This window comes from Ptychodera flava, chromosome 15, assembly GCF_041260155.1.
Source record: "Ptychodera flava strain L36383 chromosome 15, AS_Pfla_20210202, whole genome shotgun sequence".
NCBI classification, from domain to species: domain Eukaryota; kingdom Metazoa; phylum Hemichordata; class Enteropneusta; family Ptychoderidae; genus Ptychodera; species Ptychodera flava.
Window position 1 is genome coordinate 12281001 of NC_091942.1, and position 23380 is coordinate 12304380.

At 37.7% G+C, this 23380-nt stretch overlaps 2 protein-coding genes across 3 annotated transcripts; one reads left to right on the top strand and one right to left on the bottom strand.

Annotated features, from left to right (window-relative positions):
- Positions 1-679: 679 nt before the first annotated feature.
- On the bottom strand, positions 680-16873 carry LOC139151179 (phosphoribosyl pyrophosphate synthase-associated protein 2-like). Of its 2 annotated transcripts, XM_070723772.1 has the most exons (10): positions 16344-16873; positions 13206-13258; positions 12597-12663; positions 6558-6730; positions 6279-6394; positions 5731-5938; positions 4412-4482; positions 2357-2503; positions 1765-1833; positions 680-1559 (listed from the first exon to the last, which is right to left on the bottom strand). In XM_070723772.1, exons 1-10 carry the CDS (start codon positions 16472-16474, stop codon positions 1401-1403), a joined length of 1194 nt encoding a protein of 397 aa, XP_070579873.1. In that variant the 5' UTR covers positions 16475-16873; the 3' UTR covers positions 680-1400. The 2 variants fall into 2 exon arrangements, with proteins under 2 accessions (XP_070579873.1, XP_070579874.1); XM_070723773.1 differs by lacking the exon at positions 1765-1833.
- On the top strand, positions 16842-22720 carry LOC139151181 (endonuclease III-like protein 1). Its single transcript, XM_070723776.1, has 5 exons — positions 16842-17007; positions 17548-18008; positions 18974-19144; positions 19521-19786; positions 20622-22720. The coding sequence occupies exons 2-5, from the start codon at positions 17556-17558 to the stop codon at positions 20791-20793; spliced, it is 1062 nt and encodes a 353-aa protein (XP_070579877.1). The 5' UTR covers positions 16842-17007; positions 17548-17555; the 3' UTR covers positions 20794-22720.
- Positions 22721-23380: the final 660 nt, after the last annotated feature.

The window sequence follows — 23380 nt, forward strand, 5'->3', positions numbered from 1 at the left end:
ATGGGGCAAAAAGTCCTACTTGAAAACATTGAACACAAATTTTACTGACTGGTTTTTGCACAAAGGTCAGCTATCAGCATGATCATTATGTATACGGTAATAATACTGTAAAGTTCATGGGAATTTCTAGCTGGAAATGAAAAACGGTGTTCTTATTTGGCAGGTCTTGAAGGCTTTCAATGGTATGGCACGGCACTACATTGTATTTGTGACTTGGTAGAAAGAGTCAGGGTCAATAGGTATAATCTGCGGATAAATTCTGGTACGAATCTCGTAGTACCAAGATCTTTAAGTATAATGATCGAGCATTTGCAGTTTGTGGTCCAAAGTTGTGGAACTCACTCCCACTTGAATTAAAGAAAATAGAAATTCAACCTTTTAAATCCAAATTAAACATTTCTTTTTAACAATTTTCTCAACTGCACTGATGATTTTAATGTATCGGACACTTTATGAGATTTTTGTTAATATCTTGTTTTAAATGGTTTTGCATTTTTATTGACTGTGTACTTTTTACTTTTTGTAAAGCACTTTTGAATATTTTATTGTAGATAAAGCAATATAGAAATCTATGAAACATTAAACATTAGGTTGGCCATATGGCACCACCATTCCATGCTGGAACATCATCTCTCACTGTACCATTGTGCACTTTATTGACATGAAACTCATGACAACATTCTTGACACAAAAGTATACCTTTATTCACCATTGGCTTTTTATGAATATTGGTAAAATAATACATGGCTTATGTAACTAAAATTTACATAACTTAGCGTTCCACAGATTCAAAAAACAACAATGGGTGGCTCACAAAATACACTGACAGAAAACAGTATCACATTTTGGCACACCAAAGTCATCAAAATTACATGTACAGGGCTACAAAAATAGTGCAAAACATTCTATACAATATGTGACGTCAATTCATTTGTGGAAACATTGAAATAAACTCAGTTTGCTGCAAAAATTAAGAAAATGGGCTGAAGAAAGACTTATCGTCTTTTAACTGGAAGGAGAGAAGCTGTTCAGATGTTGAATTCAAGTAAAGAATACTAAAAAGAGAAAATTTTCCAGAAACGAGAAATGCAAAACTGGTTAGTAAACTGTAAATGGTAGATCAGTCTTACAGCAGATATGGGATGAATATGCACTATTTTTTGGTAATGATAATTTATAATTATTCTAAATCAAACAGTCCTTGTTTGCTGTTCGGGTCCTTCTGAAAAGATTGACCCTATTCAATTGTTGTTCACATAAAACTTTGTTTGCATTTTTTTTTCAAATATCAAAAAAAACAGGCAGTGCATCCAAGGAAAGTGCAGGACTCCCTGGAAACCGGGATCGAATGGCAACAGTTTTTTGCCAACAACCCCGGAGACAGGGAGACGGAGAGGGAGTTAATCTTCTGAGGCAATATTTCTGAAGAGATAGGACATGGACTCCCCAAAGTGGATACGTCTGATGGCCTCCGATAAAATAATGCTGATGTCTATGGTCTGGATTTTATTACATTGTAGTTTCTGTAGTTCGTGTGGGACAGTATTTGTCACTACAACCTGAAACATCGAATACAAGAGAAACCTAGAGTATCACACACCATATGGAGGGAAACGAGGGGAGAAAAAAATAAAAGAGAGGCTGAGAGAAGACAGATACCCCATCCATATGCCTTTAGTCATCAGACGAGATATTTCTGAAGAGGTATGACATGGACTCGCCATGATGGATGCGGCGTATGGCCTCGGCAATTATTGGACTTACGTCGATAGTCTGGATTTTTCTACACTGCAGTTTCTGCAGATCATGCGGTACAGAGTTAGTCACAACAACCTAAGTCCACAAAGAAACAAATCAACATGATAGCACCAAAAAATATAAACAATCAAATTCAGTCAAGCTGTAGTGGGTGATCACAGAAAGAAAAAAAACAAAACAAAACTAAAATTTCTCACCAAAAGGGTGCGATATTAGTAGTATGCAAGACTGTGCCAAGTACGTGAATGTTATAGATTAATACTCGCAATTTTTCAATGTACCGTTATCATAAGCCTGTATAAAATCCATGCATTTGTGATATCGTAATTCAAAAAGGCTATTTACAATAAAATTTATGAATTTTATTCTGGGTTCTGTTTTACAAATTAATGAAGGAATTTGTCTCAATGACATCATGTACACCAGGATAGAATTCACACATTCATTGTCATTCGTATGTCAATCAAGAAGCAGTGTTTCACTTCATCTGCCAACAGCATAATGCCATTGTTTTTAGTTTTTAGTTATTTTGTTTCAGAAATGATAAAAACTGATGAATTAAGAGCAGTGCACGTCAAAAGTATGAGAATTTCCTTACCTCATCAATGGCTGATTCTTCCAGCTTCTTGGGAGCGTCTGAGGACAATAGACCGTGAGTTGCCATTGCGTAGATTTTGTATGCCCCCCTCTCTTTCAAGATCTCAGCTGCAGTGACAAAGGATTCCACATCGTCTATCATGTCATCCTGTGTAATGTTGAGGCAAAAGAAGAATACACGCCATGCTATTTTAAGATATAAAGTACCTTGTCATCAACAGATCTCTCCAAAATGTATTATCCTACCATAGGTATTACTGTAACACACTTCATCCAAAATCTCTGTTGTGAGTCATTAATTTACTATCACATGACATGTGTCACATTGGAGCTGATATGTACAAGGAGCTGGTTAGTTTCCAAACTTGTTAACCGGTTAACTGCTTTTACAACTGTTGACTGGGAAAGTTTGAAAAGACAATCTACATGTCTGCATATGATGTAAACAATGTCAGTGTCGTCTATTCCTGAGATGAGGAATAGCCAAAGAAACACTTTTCTCTGAGAAAATTGGATGAGGTGTGTTACAAAACACCAAGTGACTAGCCATTTTCCAGTAACAGCATGGTTTTGTTTTTTTCTCAGGCATGAGAGTCGCCAAAAACGAGTCTGTATCCTTAAGCCAACGGCTAAGTGAAACAGACTGTCTGGGGGCAACCCTAAAGGCCCTCTAGCAAACAAACGCATGCTGCTACCATCCTCATAGCCAGTCGATCGGAGTATGCTGGGCCAAAGTCACACAAACTGTCAACCATTTATACCATGACTGTTTGTGTAAGGAATGGACCATTTCATCTGTGGATGGAGAGTTGTCAGAAAAGTGAAAAAGAATTTTTGGCTTTCAGTGGTTTGACATATATTTGTGGCAGAATATTGCATAATTCTTTCAAACATTCAAATTTTTCCTCCTCAGATAAAACAATAATTTCTTTTGCAATTGCAAATAGTTGGAAATCTCGGACACAAATTGCAGTTTGCTCACACTCTCCAAATTTGAATCCTATGATTGAAAGATCCATTTCTCACTATGGAAATATTTGAGGTGATGATCGAGAAAATTCAAACTTGGCACAGCAGGCTTGCAAATTTTTTGTGAAGATTCTTGCAAGAGCAAGACCGATGTATGATAGCAATGTTTTATACACCTAATGACCTCTGCCAGTGTAAATACTCTATTGTCCAACACATACTTGATAATCTTACGCTCATGACAACATGAAAAAGCCAGCGCCAGCTTTTGATCTTGGAGGGTTAGAGGGAGGGAAAAAGGAGTTAGAAGAAATTAAGGAATCATTATCATTATTGTATCAAACACCTTACATCTTGCCATTATCAAATGATAGCAACTACACCAAGTAAATTTTAGCTTTCTGAAGAAAGGAGTGCTGTGGGATAACATTTGGGGAATGCTAAAACAAATAAGTTTTATCTTGCCATTATGAAATGATGAAAATATGAAGGATGTGTTGAATTTATGAGGCCAGCTTCATCCACCATCAACATGCAGGTATTCTCTGCATCATTTTGACACTCTCACTTCAATCTCCAAGACAAGACATGCAACTCTGATTTCTTAAAAGCGCAAAAATTACTAAATGAGGTTTGAAATTATCCATAGAGTCATAGTTAAATATGGCATGGTAATGAAACTACCAACCTTACCAATGTCGATGCAGGTTACCTTACCGTAAACTGCCATACTGAAACGCATCTTTAGCCAGTCTGCCAATTCTAATTTATCCAATGCAAGGGCTTATATTCAATGCTACAATAGCTGGTTTTAGTGACTGTGTAAATTGGCACAATGTGATGTCAACGAAAACAATTCTTACATACAGAAAGAACACCATCGCCTCTTTTCACATTTGACGTTGCTATTACAGCATTACTGTACAACACATGATAATGGGCAAGGGTAAAGACAGCACTGGACGACTACAGATCATCAACATCATATGTGTATTACATCATAGAGTGACCAAATATGACGGAGAAACAATAGACCATATCAAAATCACAGTTACATGAACAGCTTTCTCACACTATGAAATCTTACCACAATTATGGCTATTCTTCCGCCGACATCTCCCACTACGTTGATTGGCGGTTTTTCCTTTGGCGTCAACACTGAAAAAAATCAAGAATATACAAATTACAAAAGAGCAAAACACAAAGAAAATCAAGCATACACTACATATGCTAGGTAAAAACATTTGATATCGAGAGACATTCCTTTTGTCAGTGAGCATTAATTTTTTTCAAGCTGATCAAAAGCTTCATTCCATGATATACATTAAAGTTTTGTCAGTCCTTTACTTTCTCTATTAAACTAAACTTTCTCTATTAACCCTCTTCATGTAAAGTATTGCAAAATCAGCATAAAACTAAGATGCCAAAAGGACTCAGTGTTCTCCCCAGGATTTTTGGTGCAAAGCGCCACAAGCGACAGCGTAAGCGGTCGCTTGTAGTGCCGTTTTTCAGCGTTTCAGTGTTGTTTCAAGATAAGCCGTTGGAGCTTTTGAAAAACAGAGATTAAAATGGTGTTATTTGGTGGCACTTAGGGAGTATTTTTTCAGATTTTTTCGTATAAAAAACTCAAAGGAAAAGAAATCTGAGGCAGTGTTCCATAACTTTTATTCCAGTTCACTGATTTCAATGAAGATTACATTTTTTGAAAACGAAAACATAGCGACAGACATACATTTATTCATCGATGTCAAAATTATCACCATAACACTTAAGCTTACGTGTTCTCAGCCTGATACACGTACACTTCCAGCCGAGCCTAAAAATAGTTCATTTTGCTTTGGGAAGGAATACACAAGCGAAATTCTAACCTCCTATAAAAACTTCAGTGTACTCTGCTGTCCTTGGTTACCCTCAAGCTCCTTGGCATGTTTACTCAGCTAAGTCGGTTACCTAACGCACGGGATTTGCAAGATCGATGAGAATTACGTTTGCAGCAGGATCAACGCTCACGCTTGCATTTTGCTTGTAAATCACTGTCAACTTTTTTCCCCATACATTTTATTGTTTTATTTTTCAAAAAATAAATCTTTTTCATTCCTGGCAAGGGGGCGCTCGGAATTTACAAGAGGGCGCCACGCCCCTGTTACCTTATTCAGGGAGAACACTGGGACTGCTACACCATCAATCATTATGATCATGTCAAGCCATGTAACACCACCACATTATGAATGTCTTAAGTTAGCAAGGTAAGTCAAAGAAAATCATATTCATTTATGTTTTTGGGTGTGCAAGCAGTCAAGTCAGTGAAAACACCTTCTATAGATATGGCATATTATGTTTTGCTGGTTTTAACCAACTTGACCTGATAGTGACAGTTGAAAATCATAGGAAAAGGGTAAAACTTACACGGCACTGTTTCCAACCCTGTTCCGGTTACCCTGTACGGGGAGACTGTGGGCGGTGAATGTCTGCCATCAACCACATCAGATTCAGCTATTTTCTGTTCACCATGAATCACAGCTAGGGCCAGTCGAAGTCTTTCAGCAAACGATGTGGCCCTCTTGGCTGCCCCTGGATTCCTTGCGACAATCACTGCATTTCTGTAATCTGGGATCTATGAAACGACCATTGAGAAAGAAATATATGGGTTTTTTTAAAAGAGGAATTTAGTATGGTGGCATATGATAATCTAAAGAGCAATAAAATAGGAATTATTTTCATAAAGTTACATGAAATACTAATTTTTAGCTCACATTTGGTATATGTATTTATACCAACAAGAGCTTATACCGTAAGCCAGTGGCATCTGTATGTCTGCATGTATGTTTGTATGCATGTATATTTTTCTGTTTGACTTGGCACTATTGAATTACATGGCTAAACTAGTATCTGTACACAGTTGATAGCATCATTACACTGAAGCCACACTTCTTTATTTGACAGAAACTACTTACATTTTCTTGAATGTACTGTAAAATGAATGGAGATGCTCTGAGGTTGTCGACAGGCACATCAAAAAATCCTTGTATTTCTTTGTGATGTAAATCCATGGTGATGACATGATCCAGGCCTGAAAATAAGAAGATCATGGTAGTTAATACATTGAATATTTATTTTTAATTTGTTTGTTGGTGTATAACACAAAAATTTACAACAGAACCACACAATCCCAATTTCTTGACTATCAATGAAAGCCCCAGTTGCTAAAACTTTGAGATAGTCAGCTACCTTACCTGATTTACACATCATCTGGGCCAGTAACTTTGACACTATAGAACCCCTCTTTCTCATTTGACTCTGTTTACTGTAAGGCAGGTACGGAATAACACCAACAACTCGTCTGGCACAAGACGTCTTTGCGCAGTATGTCATGATGAGCACTTCCATTATTGAATTATTCACATTTCTGCGGAGAAAGAAAGAGCAGTTTTTCCAACAAGCTGAACTACATACCCAAGTGATCGCTTATACTCTTCCACACCTGTTTTAAAATAAATTACTTCATTATCTATTTTGCACGTTCAATATACAGCTGTTTGGACTTAAATAATGCAAACAACTTTTCTTCAATAAAGTATGTACACATGCAGTAGCTGTATTACGACAAATACACCATTCTGAGCTCTTGGGTATTACATCAGAAAGATTATCCTGACAACGTTTGCATCATTTTACCGGTATGTGTCTGAAATACTAGTACTGATATGAAAAGCGAAATCATAGAATGTGATAATTGCATGGACATGACTGATCTAAATTTTAGAAGACAAACAGAAAACAAGAAAGATTGATATCTGGCACTTGAAAGAAATGACGTGCCCTGGGGTTTTATTAAGTTTTGAAGTAGGGGGCTAGAATGAAAATTTAGGCGGCTTGCAGCTGCCATGACCACAAAGTGGTTGTCGTCGGGGGAGGGTCCGGGAGGGGGTGTTCCCCCTCCCGCCAAAGGCCGGAAACCCTGAAAAATGAGCTAAAATTTACTTTTTACAGCTTACAGTCACTTGAATTTCTAGTATTTTCAGGAGAATTGTCAGTAGTGTTCCAGGGCAATTTGTGTTCATATCATAAAAGCCATTTTCCTGGGAGATTAGGCCTAAATATGATATTCATAATTAAAAATGATAAAATGTGGTAATGTTGACGATAATTTGAACAAAGAAAACAAGTCTTTAAAGCCTCTATGCTTTTAGGAGGTAAACTATAATGATTCACTATTATTAAAGGGACATTATTTGTATCTTTTGACTTTTTTTTCATTTTTCGATGACTGAAATCCCTGGTCAAATCAATGGGAGACCTAAATTGTGACTATGGACGGCTTCAAAGATATGTAAAACCACCTTCTTGCTCTTTACGGCAAGGTTCAATGTTGGTAAGGGCGTCCGCGCGATTTGAACCAACCGCCATGATTGAACCCCTGCACATGACCAATATTACTACGCATACGTCAACCATCAAAGTACAGCTGGAGCGTGAAAGGCTGACCTACACACTAACTTCAGCACAACGGATATTGAGGAGCACACGGCGCATAAACAAATGCACGTATCACAAGCTACTGTCAAATAGTGAAACTAAGCAGGGCATTTGCTTGTAAGTTTGATTTTAGTATCGATGACACGGACTGTGAAACAAATAAAACCATAGACGCAATTGGGTCAATGGTAAAACTAAAACGATGTCAGATTGCTGTGGTGATAGTGAAACAGGTACAGAGTAATGCATTTCCTGTGCTTTTGATCGTTAGCAAATCTTCGTCAACTTTTAAGATTTTTAGGGCATTTTCTTGCCATTACGTTGGTTCGTTTTACAAACACGACATGATCACTTGTTGAACCTGGAAACATCGCACTCGGACTGAACACTGCACGGTGTGTAGCATCGGTGACATTGTCACACCGCGCCGGGCGAGTACTGTCATTGATACTGCTCGCGATTGGAGTCACCTCTCGACACACAAGATCTGTTTGAATGTTGTTATTCTCCGTGCATCGTGTAATTATTTGTATCAGTTGAATCGCACTTCGAACCAAAAGTGAGTACATCGCAATGACAGTTGCCTAGACCCGTTCGCTTACGGCCTCTGTGCCTCCGACCCACTCCCAAAAGTGGGCTTTACGTAAGAAGCGCAGCTTAGCACATCGTGTACCTAAAGCCCTGCATACGGCCTCCACGCCGTGTAACGCCGGGAACACACAGACCTGTACGCAGGGCAAACCGTGTACCCAGGCGAGGTGGGTGTGCTTGAAAACGAAACTCAATGCAAGTTTGGGATTAAAGATGGGTTGTTTTTGGTGGAGAAACTGCATGCCGCAACCGAGGTACTGCCAGCGGTTTGGCACAGCCCTGCCACACAGAGTTAGCTTTCACCCAACAATGTACATAATGTACGTGTCAGTCGCCAAAGTACGTACATTGCTCAATTTCGCGATCACCTCGACAATAACGTGACTGTCTTCTGAAGTTAAATATCCCTTCATTTTACTCTGTTTTCACATTTCTATGCCCAAAGACTTTGGGCAAGTCTACATATGCATATGGAGGAACAAACGAGATAAAAAAGATCCGCAATTATAGGCCTTGTCGTCGTCAGCTGGTATTGAAAATGTGCTCTGTAGCAGCAAAGAATGGTGTATCTAAGAGCAGGATTGGCCGTCAAGATCTCCATGAAAAACTGACCGTCAAAATGTAACTGAGCAAACGGGATTGGTAATAGGGAATCCCGAAACTGCAATACTGCGCTTTCGACTGTCACTTCGTGTGGTTTATTTTTTTACACGCGGATGCTTACAGCGGCCTAGATAGCAGTTAGCAGTGTGGTCTGGTCGCAGGTCAACCTGCCAACTCTGAGGTTAACAGTACCCTCCATTAACCTCAGACCCAAGGTTTTTAGTCCCCGCGGACGAAGTCCGGCGGGGACTTATAGATTGGGTCCCGTCCGTGTGTCTGTCCGTCCGTCCGTCCGTCCGTCCGTCCGTCCGTCATCAACAGTTTCTCAGACACTGCAAACCAATTTTGTTCAAACTTGGCACAAAGGCATAGCACTATGACCTACAGATGCACATCGATTTATTTTGCGATACGATCCAATATGGCCGCCAGGCGGCCATTTTATTACAATTTTTTCATGTACGGAGCCATAACTCAGACATGTTTCAACCGATTTTATTCAAAGTTGGTACAAGGACATTGACCAATGTCATAGATATGCATGTGGATTTGTTTTGTGATATGATCCAATATGGCCGCCAGGCGGCCATTTTATTACGATTTTTTCATGTACAGAGCCATAACTCAGGCATGTTTCAACCGATTTTATTCAAAGTTGATACAAGGACAATGACCAATGTCATACATATGCACATTGATTTGTTTTGTGATACGATCCAATATGGCCGCCAGGCGGCCATTTTGTTTCGATTTTTTCATGTACAGTGCCATAACTCAGGCATATCTCAACCGATTTTATTCAAACTTGGTACAAGGACATTGACCTATGTCATATATATGCATGTCGATTTGTTTTGTGATACGATCCAATATGGCCACCAGGCGGCCATTTTATTACGATTTTTTCATGTACAGCGCCATAACTCAGACATGTTTCAACTGATTTTATTCAAAGTTGGTAAAATGACATTGACCAATGTCATATATATGCATGTGGATTTGTTTTGTGATATGATCCAATATGGCCGCCAGGCGGCCATTTTGTTATGATTTTTTCGTGTACAAAGCCATAATTCAGGCATATCTCAACTGATTTTATTCAAAGTTGGTACAAGGACATTGACCTATGTTATACTTATGCACATTGAATTGTTTTGTGATACGATCCAATATGGCTGCCTTGTGGCCATTTTTTTTACGACTTTCCATGTCCTGAACAATAACTCAGACATGTATCAAGCAAATTTATTCAAAGTTGGTACAAGGACATTGACTTATAGTATACATAAGTACATTGATTTGTTTCTCGATATGGTCTGATATGGCCACATGGTAGCAATTTTGTTATGATTTTTTTTCGTGTCGAGAGCCATAACTCTAGCAAGTCTCAACTGATTTTATTCAAAGTTTGTACCTGGACATTGACTTATGTAATACATATACGTGTTGATTTTTTAAACAGTAAGATCAAATATCACTGCGTGGCGGCAAATTTGTTACGATTTTCTCATGTACTGAGCCATAACTCAGACATACCGGTATTTCCACCAGTATCATTCAAAGTTGGTACAAGGACATTGACCTATTTCATACATGCTCGTCAGTTGTTTCACGTCATGTAGCAGTATCATGTCAATTATTGAAGTTTCATAATTAGGTTGATATGTCAGAAATACTGCATCAAATTTCATGAAACTTTGTACAGATGTTAAGCTCACATTGCTTTAACAATGGAAAGACATTTATCAGTGTCATTTTAATTAATTGGTAATTGCATATGTAATGAACTTTCCTAATTAGAGTGATATATCCACAAATACAACGTCAAATTTGATGAAACTTGATACAGATGTTGGTCTCATAGTGTTGTAAATACTACATTAAACTTTATGAAATATGGTACCGGTTATCTATTAGTATTAGGATAGAATGAAAAAATGTTTTGCAACATCCTGTCAACTAATTCCCAGTTGACTCATTTAATGACCTTTAGGATAGTGGCCTACATTGGTTTTATGTTTTTCATCACCATGGAACTCATTCTTGGCCATTGAGTGCCATCTGTATCAAAGTATTTTTATCACAGAACCTGTAATCAAAGTACCCATTAGCAAGCGGGGACTGGGTCATCAACGATGACTTGTTCTATACGGTGTACGCAAACGGGATGGAAGTTGTCTATGGTCGACCGTTTTTTAGACATCTTTCAGTAAGACGAATAACATTATTAACTGCTTGTTTGCAACAATATGAGGTCAAAAGATACAAATAATGTCCCTTTAATGATATAAATTTGATAAGTAGATGATATTATACAGTGTTGCATCTAGACAGGGGGATAGGGGTCCCCTCTGTTGAAATGTTGGCACCCCAAATTAATTTGTCAAGGACCACTTCCCCCCCCCCCCCCCCCCTTCCATGAAATGTTGCCAGTCACACCTTAGAGGTACAAGTAGAACACATGAACTGGTGAAATGCCCCCGAAATTTTCTGGAAAAGGGAGAAAATCCCCCTTGTTGATGCCATCCTGGATGAAACACTCATAATGTTATGCTTAAAATTAAGAACCCTGATGTTTGGTATGGAAATCTCTAGATGAAGAACTTTGATACCACTGGAGAGGTAAAAAGGATAATTTATATAATGAATACTGATAAAAAATGACAATCATTACCATATTTCGCAAATAGAATCAAAGATCCTCAAGGTTATTTGACTATATGGGTATGCAAAGTAAGAACCTTGATATAGGATATGAAATTTGTACGTTCAGAAGTGACATTTGGATTTAATCTGACGATCGCTTTTGAAGTGAATTTAGAGGTCTGATCGTATTGTAACCACTCTGGGCGACGTTCTTATTGGCGTTGATAGACCGAAGAGCAGCCAGTACATATCATACATCCAGCTGGTTATACTCCTTCACAATTACGCCTACCACAGTGTAACGCACATCGGCTTACTAAAATTCCAAGTGTAATTGGAAAGTTTTTTGTGAGAAAAAAATCAGGTCATTGCCTTCGAAAACAGTTTAAATCCACGTAATTATCCTTCTCTTGTTTCTTGGTCCACTTCAAAACCGAGGATCGTACAGCGAAGCTTGACCTTGCGATCGCTTCTGTCTTCATTTGTTCATTGACCATTTTGAGTTGAGCCAACGACGGCCGACAGGTTTAGTATGCACGTTTTCATTAGCGTATATAAAGGTCACCAAATAGGAATCAGCAATTCAGGTAGCCAATAGAATCGTCAATTGCAATTCCGATTTTTATTGAGGCAGTATACGCAAGACCGTGCTGCATCGTAGTACAAGGCGATTGTAGTAGTCGCTCGTCTTCTAAATTTTGTTTCACATAAAAGCCGTTGAAAAGTTTGATTACACAGCTTGTGAAACTTGTCCGTATCATTTCAGAAGGTAAAAATATTTTAGCTATGAAAGAGTTCAATTTTCCAAAAAAGTAGCCGGCGAAATCGTGAGAGTAACCGGTCAATTTCGCCGGCTGCCGGCTCTTAATGAAACCCCTGCATGTGCCACCATATTTAAAATGTGTTAAGTGACATTAAAAAAAGTACATGGATATATACCGATTTTTGTCACTTACTTTGTTCCAGTTCCAATAACAAAGACATCCTTGCCCCGTACCGATTCACGCAACTGAACATGTGTTTCTGCAGGAAAACAAATATGATAGCCGCATATATTATCTTCAACTTTGTATTTTTCATCCATATGGTACATCATGACTGAGTGGACTGGTTAAAACAACTGGTTCAACAATGGTGATGATGGTAACACATTGCAACAGTAATAGGTAGAATGTTTGTCATCTACTGTAGTATGCACCTTGAAAATAAAAGACTTCTAACTTTTGCAAAACTGTCCTCAAGGACACTTTCAACCATTCTCTTTCAACATCAAGAAAAAAGTCTGGGCTCAATGTGCAAATTTTAGTACTAGAGAAACCTGTTACCCAATTTTCACCAATATTTGAAATTCAAAATGGCCACCATTCTAGTGTTAACTCAAGGGAGAAAAATTAAATTTTCGATTGTCAAAAAAAACAAGACAGTAAAAATTTGTGTTATTTGAAGAGCTTTAAAAAGACCAGAAAAGAATTGTAAAATTTTCAGAGTCCCATTATCTGTCTGACCTCAAATTCACAGATATAAAAAAATTTAGACGGGTTATTCCAAGCGAACAGATATCTTACCTTTGTTGTCCTGTAGGAACACACTGCATAACCCCGGCTGAATACCAAGACGACTGTCAAATAAAGAAAGCAAATAAAAAATATTAACATTGGGAATACATCTCTTTCCTCAAAGAATATTGACTGCAATGAGCACATCTGAAATGTCACTCACAGCTATAAGTTCCGGTGTATTATGGTTTTATGGGACTGCTCCCTGCAGATAATTCTATGAACAGCTACTACAATGTACGAGGCTATACTTAACGATAATGGGCCAATGAAATTGTCTTTCCCCTGTTTATAATGAACTGGAATACCTTTATTATGTGAAGTATTCAAGATGGTTTTATGACAGGCAAAATCTGTGATACATGGATGTTCATTACATCAACTGTTTTTCTGCTAGGCCAAGTCCTAATTACGACATGGCTAGTGGCACTAGTCCTTCTTCATATGAAATATGGGTAACGGATAATTAATATCAACCTGAGATGAAAATATCATGTCCTGGGGTGTATACATTAATATTGATCAAAGAGCGAAATCTCACAATAGGAATTTTAATAGTTAAAGATAAAAGAATATATTTCTCAAAATATTGTGCATATGACAAACAGAAACTCTGCAATATTAATGTTATAAAAATACTTTAAATATGTTCTCCTGAAATTGTTCTCCTCAAAATCAGCTCATGATGTAATACAAAAGAGGCCCTGTCTCATTGTTACTATCAGGGGAGGTGTTAAATGGTACATGTATATTGATACATAATTCAAGATCGGGATATCTTCAGAAAGGCAAACTAAGTTGACAGGTCAATCTTTCACGCACAGCCAATTTAAGTTTCTGTAAGTCTGTTATCCAGCAAACACGCAATAAATGATCGCGGAGATGAACATATCATGTCCTGAGGTATATACATTATTATTGAGCAAAATCTCATAATACGAATTATAATAGTTAAAGATAAAAGAATATATTTCTCAAAATATTGTGGAATATGACAAACAGAAACTCTGCAATATAAATGTTATAAAAAATACTCAATTGTTTCCTTCTCATACATGTTACACTTTCAATACAAATTTACGTTTCAACAGCATGTTAATAAACTTTTTATGATCTGCCAAATGTGAAATTGTCAAAGTACCTTTGTTTCTTTTAACCCTGTCACAAACAAACAAGACGGAAATATTTATTCTTCAAGTTTTGGTCTTGAACTTAACTATGCATTTGAAAGGTTGTCTACTTATTAACAGATTCATCCAAAGAAATTTGAAAGAAAAAAGTCAATATATGTGAAAGGAACGTTCCATGGAAAAAACTGGAACAATTAAGTTTTTATCCTTCTTTGATCTGTAGAAAGCATTCCTTTATCGATCAAAATTATAATGCAAAAACTTATGTTAACTTTTAAGAAATACTTGGTAATTTATTAACCTGCTAGAACAAGCTGTGTGCATTAATGAGACTTGTGTGTCATGTTTCTACATGACCTGCTCTACATTATTTTTGTCTAAAATGTCAATTGACAATGACAATGGGGAAACAGGTTGCTTGTTTTAATGACAATATTTGCTGATGGTGTAAAATAGTCAAAGATTCATTTCTCACCCTCTGCACTACATGCAGAATACGTGTGACACCACATGACATTTGGAAAACATTTCTTTTGCATTAACAATCTGAATAAGTATTATATGATATGTTACAAATTTAGATATTATACTAGTATTAATCTCGGTGAAGGACCTTTTCATCTTCAAATTTTGCCTACATTGGCAAATCAAGAAAATCATAATAGTACTTTCAAACTAATCGACGGAAAACAACTTCTGTTTACTTGCAACTCCAAATAATACATTAAAATTATTTCTAATGTATGATATGGAAAAACAGCTGGTGCTCATTGCTGGTTTGGTCGTACACTGATTACGCATTCAACTTGAGCATATCTTTGAATGTGACTATTTGCTCATTCCTACGTGTTTAATATCACGTTTGCACTCACTCACACTGGCACTGTGAAAGTGACAACAACAGTCCTACAATAGTAGTACAAATAACAATGCCTTTGCAGTCTTTGGATGCTTGGTATGTCTACTTTGTTTTGAGTGTCGTCACACTATACTGTGGTGATAGTCTCACCATGGCGGTAGTAGGGTCTCTTTGTAGCTGCAAAATTGTAGCTCTACGGTGAGGCGGTCGGTGAGTTTTGGTTTTTGCGACCTCGCTCACCAGTAGAGCTACAATGCCGAAGGCCCTGTAGCATACAAAATAAGCGCGCCACACATGACGCGGCATTTTCATGTAAAATCCCATATATTTACTGCATTTGGTCGTACCGATTTATCACTACTGAAGATTATACACTATACTTCACTAACCTTGTCGTTTATGGGGTTTGGTATTAGCACAGACACGTCGATCGCGTTCCATAAACATTGAGCGTGTTTCTGGGAGCCGCCATTACCGGAAGTTGGTTATGGCGGCTCCAAGAAATGTTTTTGGAACGCGATCGACGTATTTGAACAAATACCAAACCCCATACACGACAAGGTTAGTGTAGTATAGTGTTTAATCTTCAGTAGTGATAAATCAGTATGACCAAATGCAGTAAATATATGGGATTTTACATCAAAATGCCGTGCCATGTGCAGCGTGCTTATTTTGTATGCTTCAGGGCCTTCGGCATTGTAGCTCTACTGGTGAGCGAGGTCGCAAAAACCGAAACTCACCGACCGCCCCACCGTAGAGCTACAATTTTGCAGCTAGGTCTCTTTGTTGCCTCCTCCATACTTGCACGTAGGGCTGTGCAGGGCTTGTTGTGCCGTTGGTGCAGTTCCCTAAACCTAATTTTTTTTATTAGGCGATGTAAACCGTAAGGTTCCCACAACACACATAGTCATAAACGCCGGGGAAGGATACGAGCTACCAGATCTGCAGCAATTATGCCGTTGCTCGTTGATTCCCCATATGTGCTGCTCAATTTGTGTGGAGGGGCGGTATTGCTAAATAAATTTACCTGTACGAAGAGTGAGTGGACTGTGCATCTCGCACTGTGGCACTCCGTCGGCGTATGGCGGTAACAGACTGATTTGAGAAACGTGCTTTATAGTGCGTAGAAAACGATTGAACGATGTGTTCAGTACAAACCTTGTCACAAGCTGAGCCAATTCTGGGTGAGCATTGGTATTAAACACTACCATAGCACCTTTCGGTGCCGTATTCATGGCTCCTTGTGGTCGACCGGCAAATCCGAGCGGTATTCCTACTTTTGTGTTCATTAACCCGGGTGGTCGGTGGTCGTAACACGACCGACCTACGTACTGAGTGACCGTCTACGAGATTGATTCTTCAAAATGGCGGCAAATAAAGATTACCACGTCCCTACCTTGACAGGGACTGTCAAATATTTTCAACATAGACTACCCAAAAAACGTTATTTTTATCGACACTCTTCAGTCCTATAGACTTATGGTAACTTAGAGCCAATGGTGGGGTACGTCTAATGAGATTGAATAGGGAAAAAACGTAAATCCAGTGTCTTTAATGATGGACACTTTGTCAGCTGGGACAAATATGGTAGCACGTGATCAGGGTAAAGTTACATGCTCACCACAGAGGGCGTCGTCGAGCGAAGAGTAACTGCGAGCGCTGGAGTCGAGCAGGCGCTATAGCATGCACGGCGGTGGATCTGATGGTACAACACTACGATTGAGAACTGGCTCCCGCATATCGCTTGCTGCAATATACATCGTTCAACGGGAAGTGCATAGCAATAGTACTTTGATCTTGTAACTATAGCAGTATTCAACAGGTTGTACTCATCTCTAAATCCCTTAGCCCTTTACAAGTTACATGTGACAATCTCCTGTCCCATACATTTCAATGACTGCGCTTTCATTGGTTCTTTATTAGTGTCACGTGACTTAGGAAACCCTGCTTGGTTTTGTTGGGGAAGTATATTTACATGTAAAAGTTGTGTATATGCAGACAATGCAGTTTGCAAAGAATGTGAATTCGGATTTAATCTTGTACTAAGGCACACACTACTCCAAAAGAAAGATTACACCTGTATTATAATTTATGTTGACTTTCAAACTTTTTTTTGCACAAGATGGATACCTTGCCTTGCCATCAGTTAATTTTTTTGTTCTGTGCAATGCCTGTAAATTGTTACATTTACATTCTATTACTTGTCTCTTTGTTTATCTGTTTATATATTTTTGCATTGAATTACCACCATTGAGTCATTTTTCAAAGCAATCACCCCTTCATCATTATTTTCTTTTATTCATGGTTCATCTCTGTTTCATTCCCTTGTGTTTATTTTTTCAATCCTACATTCCCCATTCAGAAGAGATCATGACCACATCGGTGTACTTCAGCAACACACAGAGATGCACAAGGTCAATGTCAAGCCTTCTCAAGAAGACTGACCAGAAAATTACTGCAGTGAATGGAACATCAAATGTTGTACAGCAAGAATGGAAGGAAATCTCAAATTCAAGTGACGTCGCAGCAGTGAATTCCACAACCAGAAAATCCAAAACAACAACAGTCAAAAGGCACCACATTAAGATAGAGTATGATGACAGTACCACAAAGGGAAAACAAAAGGAAGAAAAAGAACCAAAACTCAAGAAAACTGAACCAACATGTGTCGGCACTGAGAAGGCAGAAACTGAGGCTCCAAAGTGGCAGCCACCACTGTGGAGAGAACAATTTGCAAACGTTCGAGAGATGAGGAAAAAACGAGACGCACCGGTTGACAGTATGGGTTGTGAAAGAGTCGCAGATCAGTATGCAGCTCCTCAGGTAAATGTGACACTCAGTCAAAATTGCAACAGAGCTCCATTAGAAAATATTTCTTGTCCAACAGAAAAAAATGATATACCCCTATGTTCTTTAACCCTTTTCCTGCCAAGTCCATATTTCACCATCAGGTCAAGATGGTTAAAATTAATGAAACACAACGTATTCCATATGATGTATTTTAACATAATACTGTACATTTGAAGGCTATGGAAAACATAATACTGTAAAGTTGATTTTTTTTGGACAAAAGATGCTGTAACATACCAAGCCAAGTGGGTGAAAATACGTCATGTTTTGGCTCAATACCGCTTTTTACTGACTTTGGCTGTTGGGAAAGTGATACAGTTATTACTGTCTGGCAGGAAAAGGGTTAAATGGCAAATTTTCCAATAAGACACTCACATTACTTACAACTTCTATTACACCAGTATGAACAGTTTATCATAAATGGCACTTTATTAATTTTGCTCTGATTTCAGAAGTCCTCATTAGCTGACAAACCTTGATTGACAGTATTCTCAAGCATGTAACCTTCTCTTGCTTTTGGCTGTCATTATCCGCAGAGATTCATACCTGCAGTTGCTCTAAACACAGCAAAAGATTTATTTTTTTGCTGAAGAATGATACAGTTCCTTGCTGTCAATCTAACATATCTGCATATTCATTGCAATTATTTCATACGGCATGGTGCATATGCTTCTGTCATGAACTTTTCACCATTTGTAAATATGAAGTTGAACTAGTCATATTTTTTCACCTGAATGACCAGTTTGTCAGGCTGTGATGATGTGACAAGTTGTGTGTTGGTTGGAAATATAACCTGAAATTTATAAACGTTTCTTGAAATCTAAAGTTGTTTTTCATCTCCTCGAATACTAATCATTTAAATATGAACCCTAGTAACGTGATGACCTCATCCTAATCATACTTTATCTATGATAGACCTTGATATTGATATTTTGCAGGTATATCGGTACCAGACGTTAATATCCCTGATGTTGTCAAGCCAGACCAAAGACCAAGTCAATGCAGCAGCTATGGAAAAACTCAAGGCTCATGGATGTACTGTCGGCAACATTCTGAAAACAGATGATAAAACTCTTGGAGAACTGATCTATCCGGTCGGGTTCTGGAAGGTACCATGTTTTGAAAGTTATGAAAGTCTTGTGTTCTGCATAGGAATTATTGTAGGGGTACAATTTGGAGGGAAACTGGGTTTGGAAAATTTTGAGTTGAATGTTTTCATGGTATCCTGTGCTCTGCTCAAAACTTTTTGATACGGCAGTGACTAATTTTTGCATCAATCAAAGAGGTTGAATCTTCAGGTTGCAATCAAATTTTCTGGTATATACTGAAAGTGTCCTTTCTTCAACGTTGAACTGCCAGCGACAATGAAAAAAAGATTACATATTGTTGGACATGGAAGAGATATGCAGTCATGAAGAAACAAAGCAGATTAAATGCTGAGATGAGAATTCAGTGCCACTATCTTCTCATTTTGATTATTTTCAGAGAAAAGTTGACTACATCAAGAGAACCAGTCAGATTTTACATGACAAATATGATGACGACATTCCGGACACAGTCAAAGGTTTGTGTGATCTGCCGGGAGTAGGACCCAAAATGGCGTACCTGTGTATGAATATTGCCTGGGATAAGTTGTCAGGAATTGGTGTCGATACACATGTACACAGAATCAGTAACAGACTGAAGTGGGTCAAGAAGGCAACCAATCAGCCGGAAGATACCAGGAAAGCTCTGGAAGAGTGGTTGCCAAGGTAACTAATATTTCTCTGGCTCATGTACGAGTACTCATGGGTATGTCACTTGAAATGTGAAAGTCAAAATAATTTGTCGAGGCTGTATTGCTTTTTAACCTGTTCACCTTCAAGTTCAATTCCCTGTAAACAGTTCCACACTCATCATTGATGACAATAGATTTGGGTGAAACCATGGTGGTGAAAGGGAATGCCTGTTATCTTCATTTCCCTGATAATGGATGGAATCCTAGGCATTGAAAACAATGGACATGCACCTTACTCTTTGGGTGACAGGGTTAACCCTTTAACTTCCATGGTTTGCCCCAATTCCATTGTTATCTATAGCAAAATTGGACCTCTATTAGGGACATTGAGGTGAGAATATTTAGGCATTGGCCTCGAGACAGATATCTTCACTGTGCCTGCTCTAAAAACTCATAATACAAACAAGTGCAAATTTTTTTCAAACTAAATCACATTTTGTTACTTCGTGGAGAAATTACTCAGATAAAACCCGTACCGAATGTAATGTATTACAGAAGACAGGATTGCACAAATCAATCTTAAATCTGTGAAACCTGCCTCATCACTTCCAAAATCTAAAACATGTGCAAGCACTTGTACAGAAACAGTCGGTCAAACAATAATCAAACAGAAGGCTGTGACAATTATAATGTTTCAAATGTAATAAAAAACTAGTAATGTGTACATTTCTCCACACCAGTTAAAAGATAACTTTTTGAAGAGATAAACCAACAAATAATAGAGAGATATCACACCGCTACCCAGCAACCGTGAAGAAATCAGTGAATACAAACCCTTTATGCATAAAATTTGTGTGTTATCTCCACAGGGAATACTGGAAAGAAATCAACTGGTTGTTTGTTGGATTCGGACAGCAAATATGTACACCAATTTCACCAAAGTGTCACACTTGCCTCAATAAGAGCATTTGTCCAGTTGGCAAGGCAACGGTGCGCCAAAAATCCAAGAAGGTCAAGAATGAGGGAGATGATGAGAAGTGAGGGAACTTTTTGTTACAGTGATACAAAAGTGAAGTCTTATTTGTAATTGGTTTTGAAGTCAGACTGTATAATGGCAATACATAAACTACACTCTATCAAGAGAAGAAGAGATTCTGAAACAGGGTAGAAGTCAAAGCAAGAACATTTTGAGGCATTTGGCATAATACAGTCAAAGAAAAGAAATGAAATATATTGCACAAACTGATTCAACATTTCAGCCTATGAAGAATGAATGATATGGTGATGCTACACCATGTTATTGAAATATAGATATGGCAAAGTTGCCATCAGCTAAGCAGCATTTGGACTCTAGGAACTACACATTTTTACACTTATCAACTATTTTTTATAAACCTCTGGAGCTTGCTAAGTTTAAGAGATGAAGAGTACAATATGAAAATGTGTTGATACCGGTATTATAAATTGCCTCAAATTTACAGATATTTTAAAATTCAAAATGGCTACACCACTCTCCATGTTAACTTGATAGAAGGAAATTGCATTTTTAATATTTACCAAAACAAACCAGAAGGTTGAAATACCTTTCACATTTCCTAACGAGTCCATGAAATCTGTAGACCGGCAAAAACACTAAGATTTTGAGAATAACAAACCTGTCCAAAAGCACATTGTTTTCAGTCACTCGTTGGCTTGGTGAAGGCAGTGTTTTGAACACATCTAGGCATGTGTTATTGAGATATCCTCATGCACTAGATAATACCAAGACTGAAAATGGTAACTCTGCTGCTGTGATATGCATTCATGGTAGTAACACTTTCTTTCATCTTTATTTAGATTTAGGTGTTTATATCTACTGGGCCAGGTGCTTTTTTATATCATTATCAATTTAAATATAACTTACTTTTCCCTTTTTGGGATGCTACGATACAGTATTTTATTCAAACTGTTGGTATTAGGGGAAATTTTTCATTGAACAAAGCACAAAGATTGAATGAAACCTATTGATGTTTATATTTTGGGAAGTATGAGGAAAATGTCATTTTAGCACGGTGTTTTTTTCTTGACCAATTTTAAACCAAATTTTGGAGATTGCCATGGCACAGATTTTTTCTGGATTACTTCTTGAAGGAGTTTGGTTTTGATAACATTTCCCTATCATTCTTGGTATCGTAAAGAATGCCATTTGTAAACGATGACAAGTGTCCCTTCCATCTTTAACTAAGTATCAAGATCTTTCATTTAAATAAGAGTTAATGAGAGTCACAAGCCACTGTTCGGCACTTTGTCTTTGACAATGACGAATGTGAATTACATGCAGATGCGTTTCAACACCTACACAGGGCCTCACTGCCAAATTTTATAGAGTCTCTGTCATCCCTTGACAAGGCATTTCCATTCTCACTATAGTTAGCATTGCTGCTAATAAGTAATCACCGAGTTGAACTGGGCAAGTCCTGTGATGTTATTACAACTGATAGTTTTGGCTATTCTAAGGTGTGCTTCAGCGTCTTTGGAAGCCTTTCCACAACGGTGGCTAACCATAATCATAGTCCAAGATAAAAATTATGTAAATTGGTACACTATTGTATCATGGTATACCAAAATCTGATATGCAAATTATACTGCTCACAGCAAAGTTGCGAATCAAATCTAGAGACATTGCAGATGAATGAAAACAAAAAAATTATTGACATACACAAAAGTGTATGGCAATATGATGTCAAGCACAAGTTTTTGTTGTTTTTTTTTGCCTTTCTTTTTTTTTGGGGGGGGGGTATTGTACAACTTATACTAGTTAGTATATCCATTGTTTTTTTTTTAATGAAAACTTAAAGGACAGTCAGAATTTTATTTTTGTCAAGTCTTAAAATAATGAGCAAACACATTGCCACTGAACTCCACTGTATGGTGCTGAATATGAAAGATTTTTTATTGTTGTAATAAAATCATTTATATTTGCAAGACAGAGATAATGTCTTATTTACTTGCATTCAGTAGAGTGGATTATTTTACAGCTCTCTTTGGGTAGTTTACACCAGAATATCGTCATTTCATAATTTGAATGTGCTTATTTCAGAGCTCTGGCAAATCATGAACAGTTTCACAAAGCATTTAAATCAGACAAACTGCAGGCCTTTGTATCAAAGTCATAACATGCAGACATATTTTTACACAGTGGCTAAACATTCAATTTGAGCGTATCTCTTCGAGGTGTCAATCAAATTTTAGCACCTGCATTTTCCATTTATTTATCCATATCAGAGCCTATTGTTTCCTGAAACTAAACTTAAGTATGGTAATGAACTCTGATGAAATCAATTTTATAGAAATTAAAGGGATCTCGATATTTTTGGTGTGGAAGGAAAATACTGTTAAAGTGACATAGATGAATTCAATTTATATATTGGTGTGGAAGAGAAATAGTGCCAAATAAAGTGTAGATGAATTCAATCGATATACCATATCATTGAGATGAAGATGACAGGACTATTGACACAGTGCAAGGTACTACAACAGAGAGGTAACACTACAAAATTCTACCAACCTTGCATTGTTTACATGCACATGTAATAATAATCAACACTACCCTTGACAGACTGAAAGATTCAGCCATGTGAGGGCGCTC

What these genes read in the sequence shown, in the direction of transcription:
- LOC139151179 (XM_070723772.1), bottom strand. Translation starts at nt 16,474, where the DNA reads ATGAACACAAAAGTAGGAATACCGCTCGGATTTGCCGGTCGACCACAA. An exon ending in CCAGATGATGTGTAAATCAG is followed by an intron (nt 6,395 to 6,557) that starts GTAAGGTAGCTG and finishes TCTTATTTTCAG; the next exon opens with GCCTGGATCATGTCATCACC. An exon ending in AAGAATCAGCCATTGATGAG is followed by an intron (nt 1,834 to 2,356) that starts GTAAGGAAATTC and finishes TTGTGGACTTAG; the next exon opens with GTTGTTGTGACTAACTCTGT.
- LOC139151181 (XM_070723776.1), top strand. Translation starts at nt 17,556, where the DNA reads ATGACCACATCGGTGTACTTCAGCAACACACAGAGATGCACAAGGTCA. An exon ending in ATCAGTATGCAGCTCCTCAG is followed by an intron (nt 18,009 to 18,973) that starts GTAAATGTGACA and finishes GATATTTTGCAG; the next exon opens with GTATATCGGTACCAGACGTT. An exon ending in ATCCGGTCGGGTTCTGGAAG is followed by an intron (nt 19,145 to 19,520) that starts GTACCATGTTTT and finishes GATTATTTTCAG; the next exon opens with AGAAAAGTTGACTACATCAA.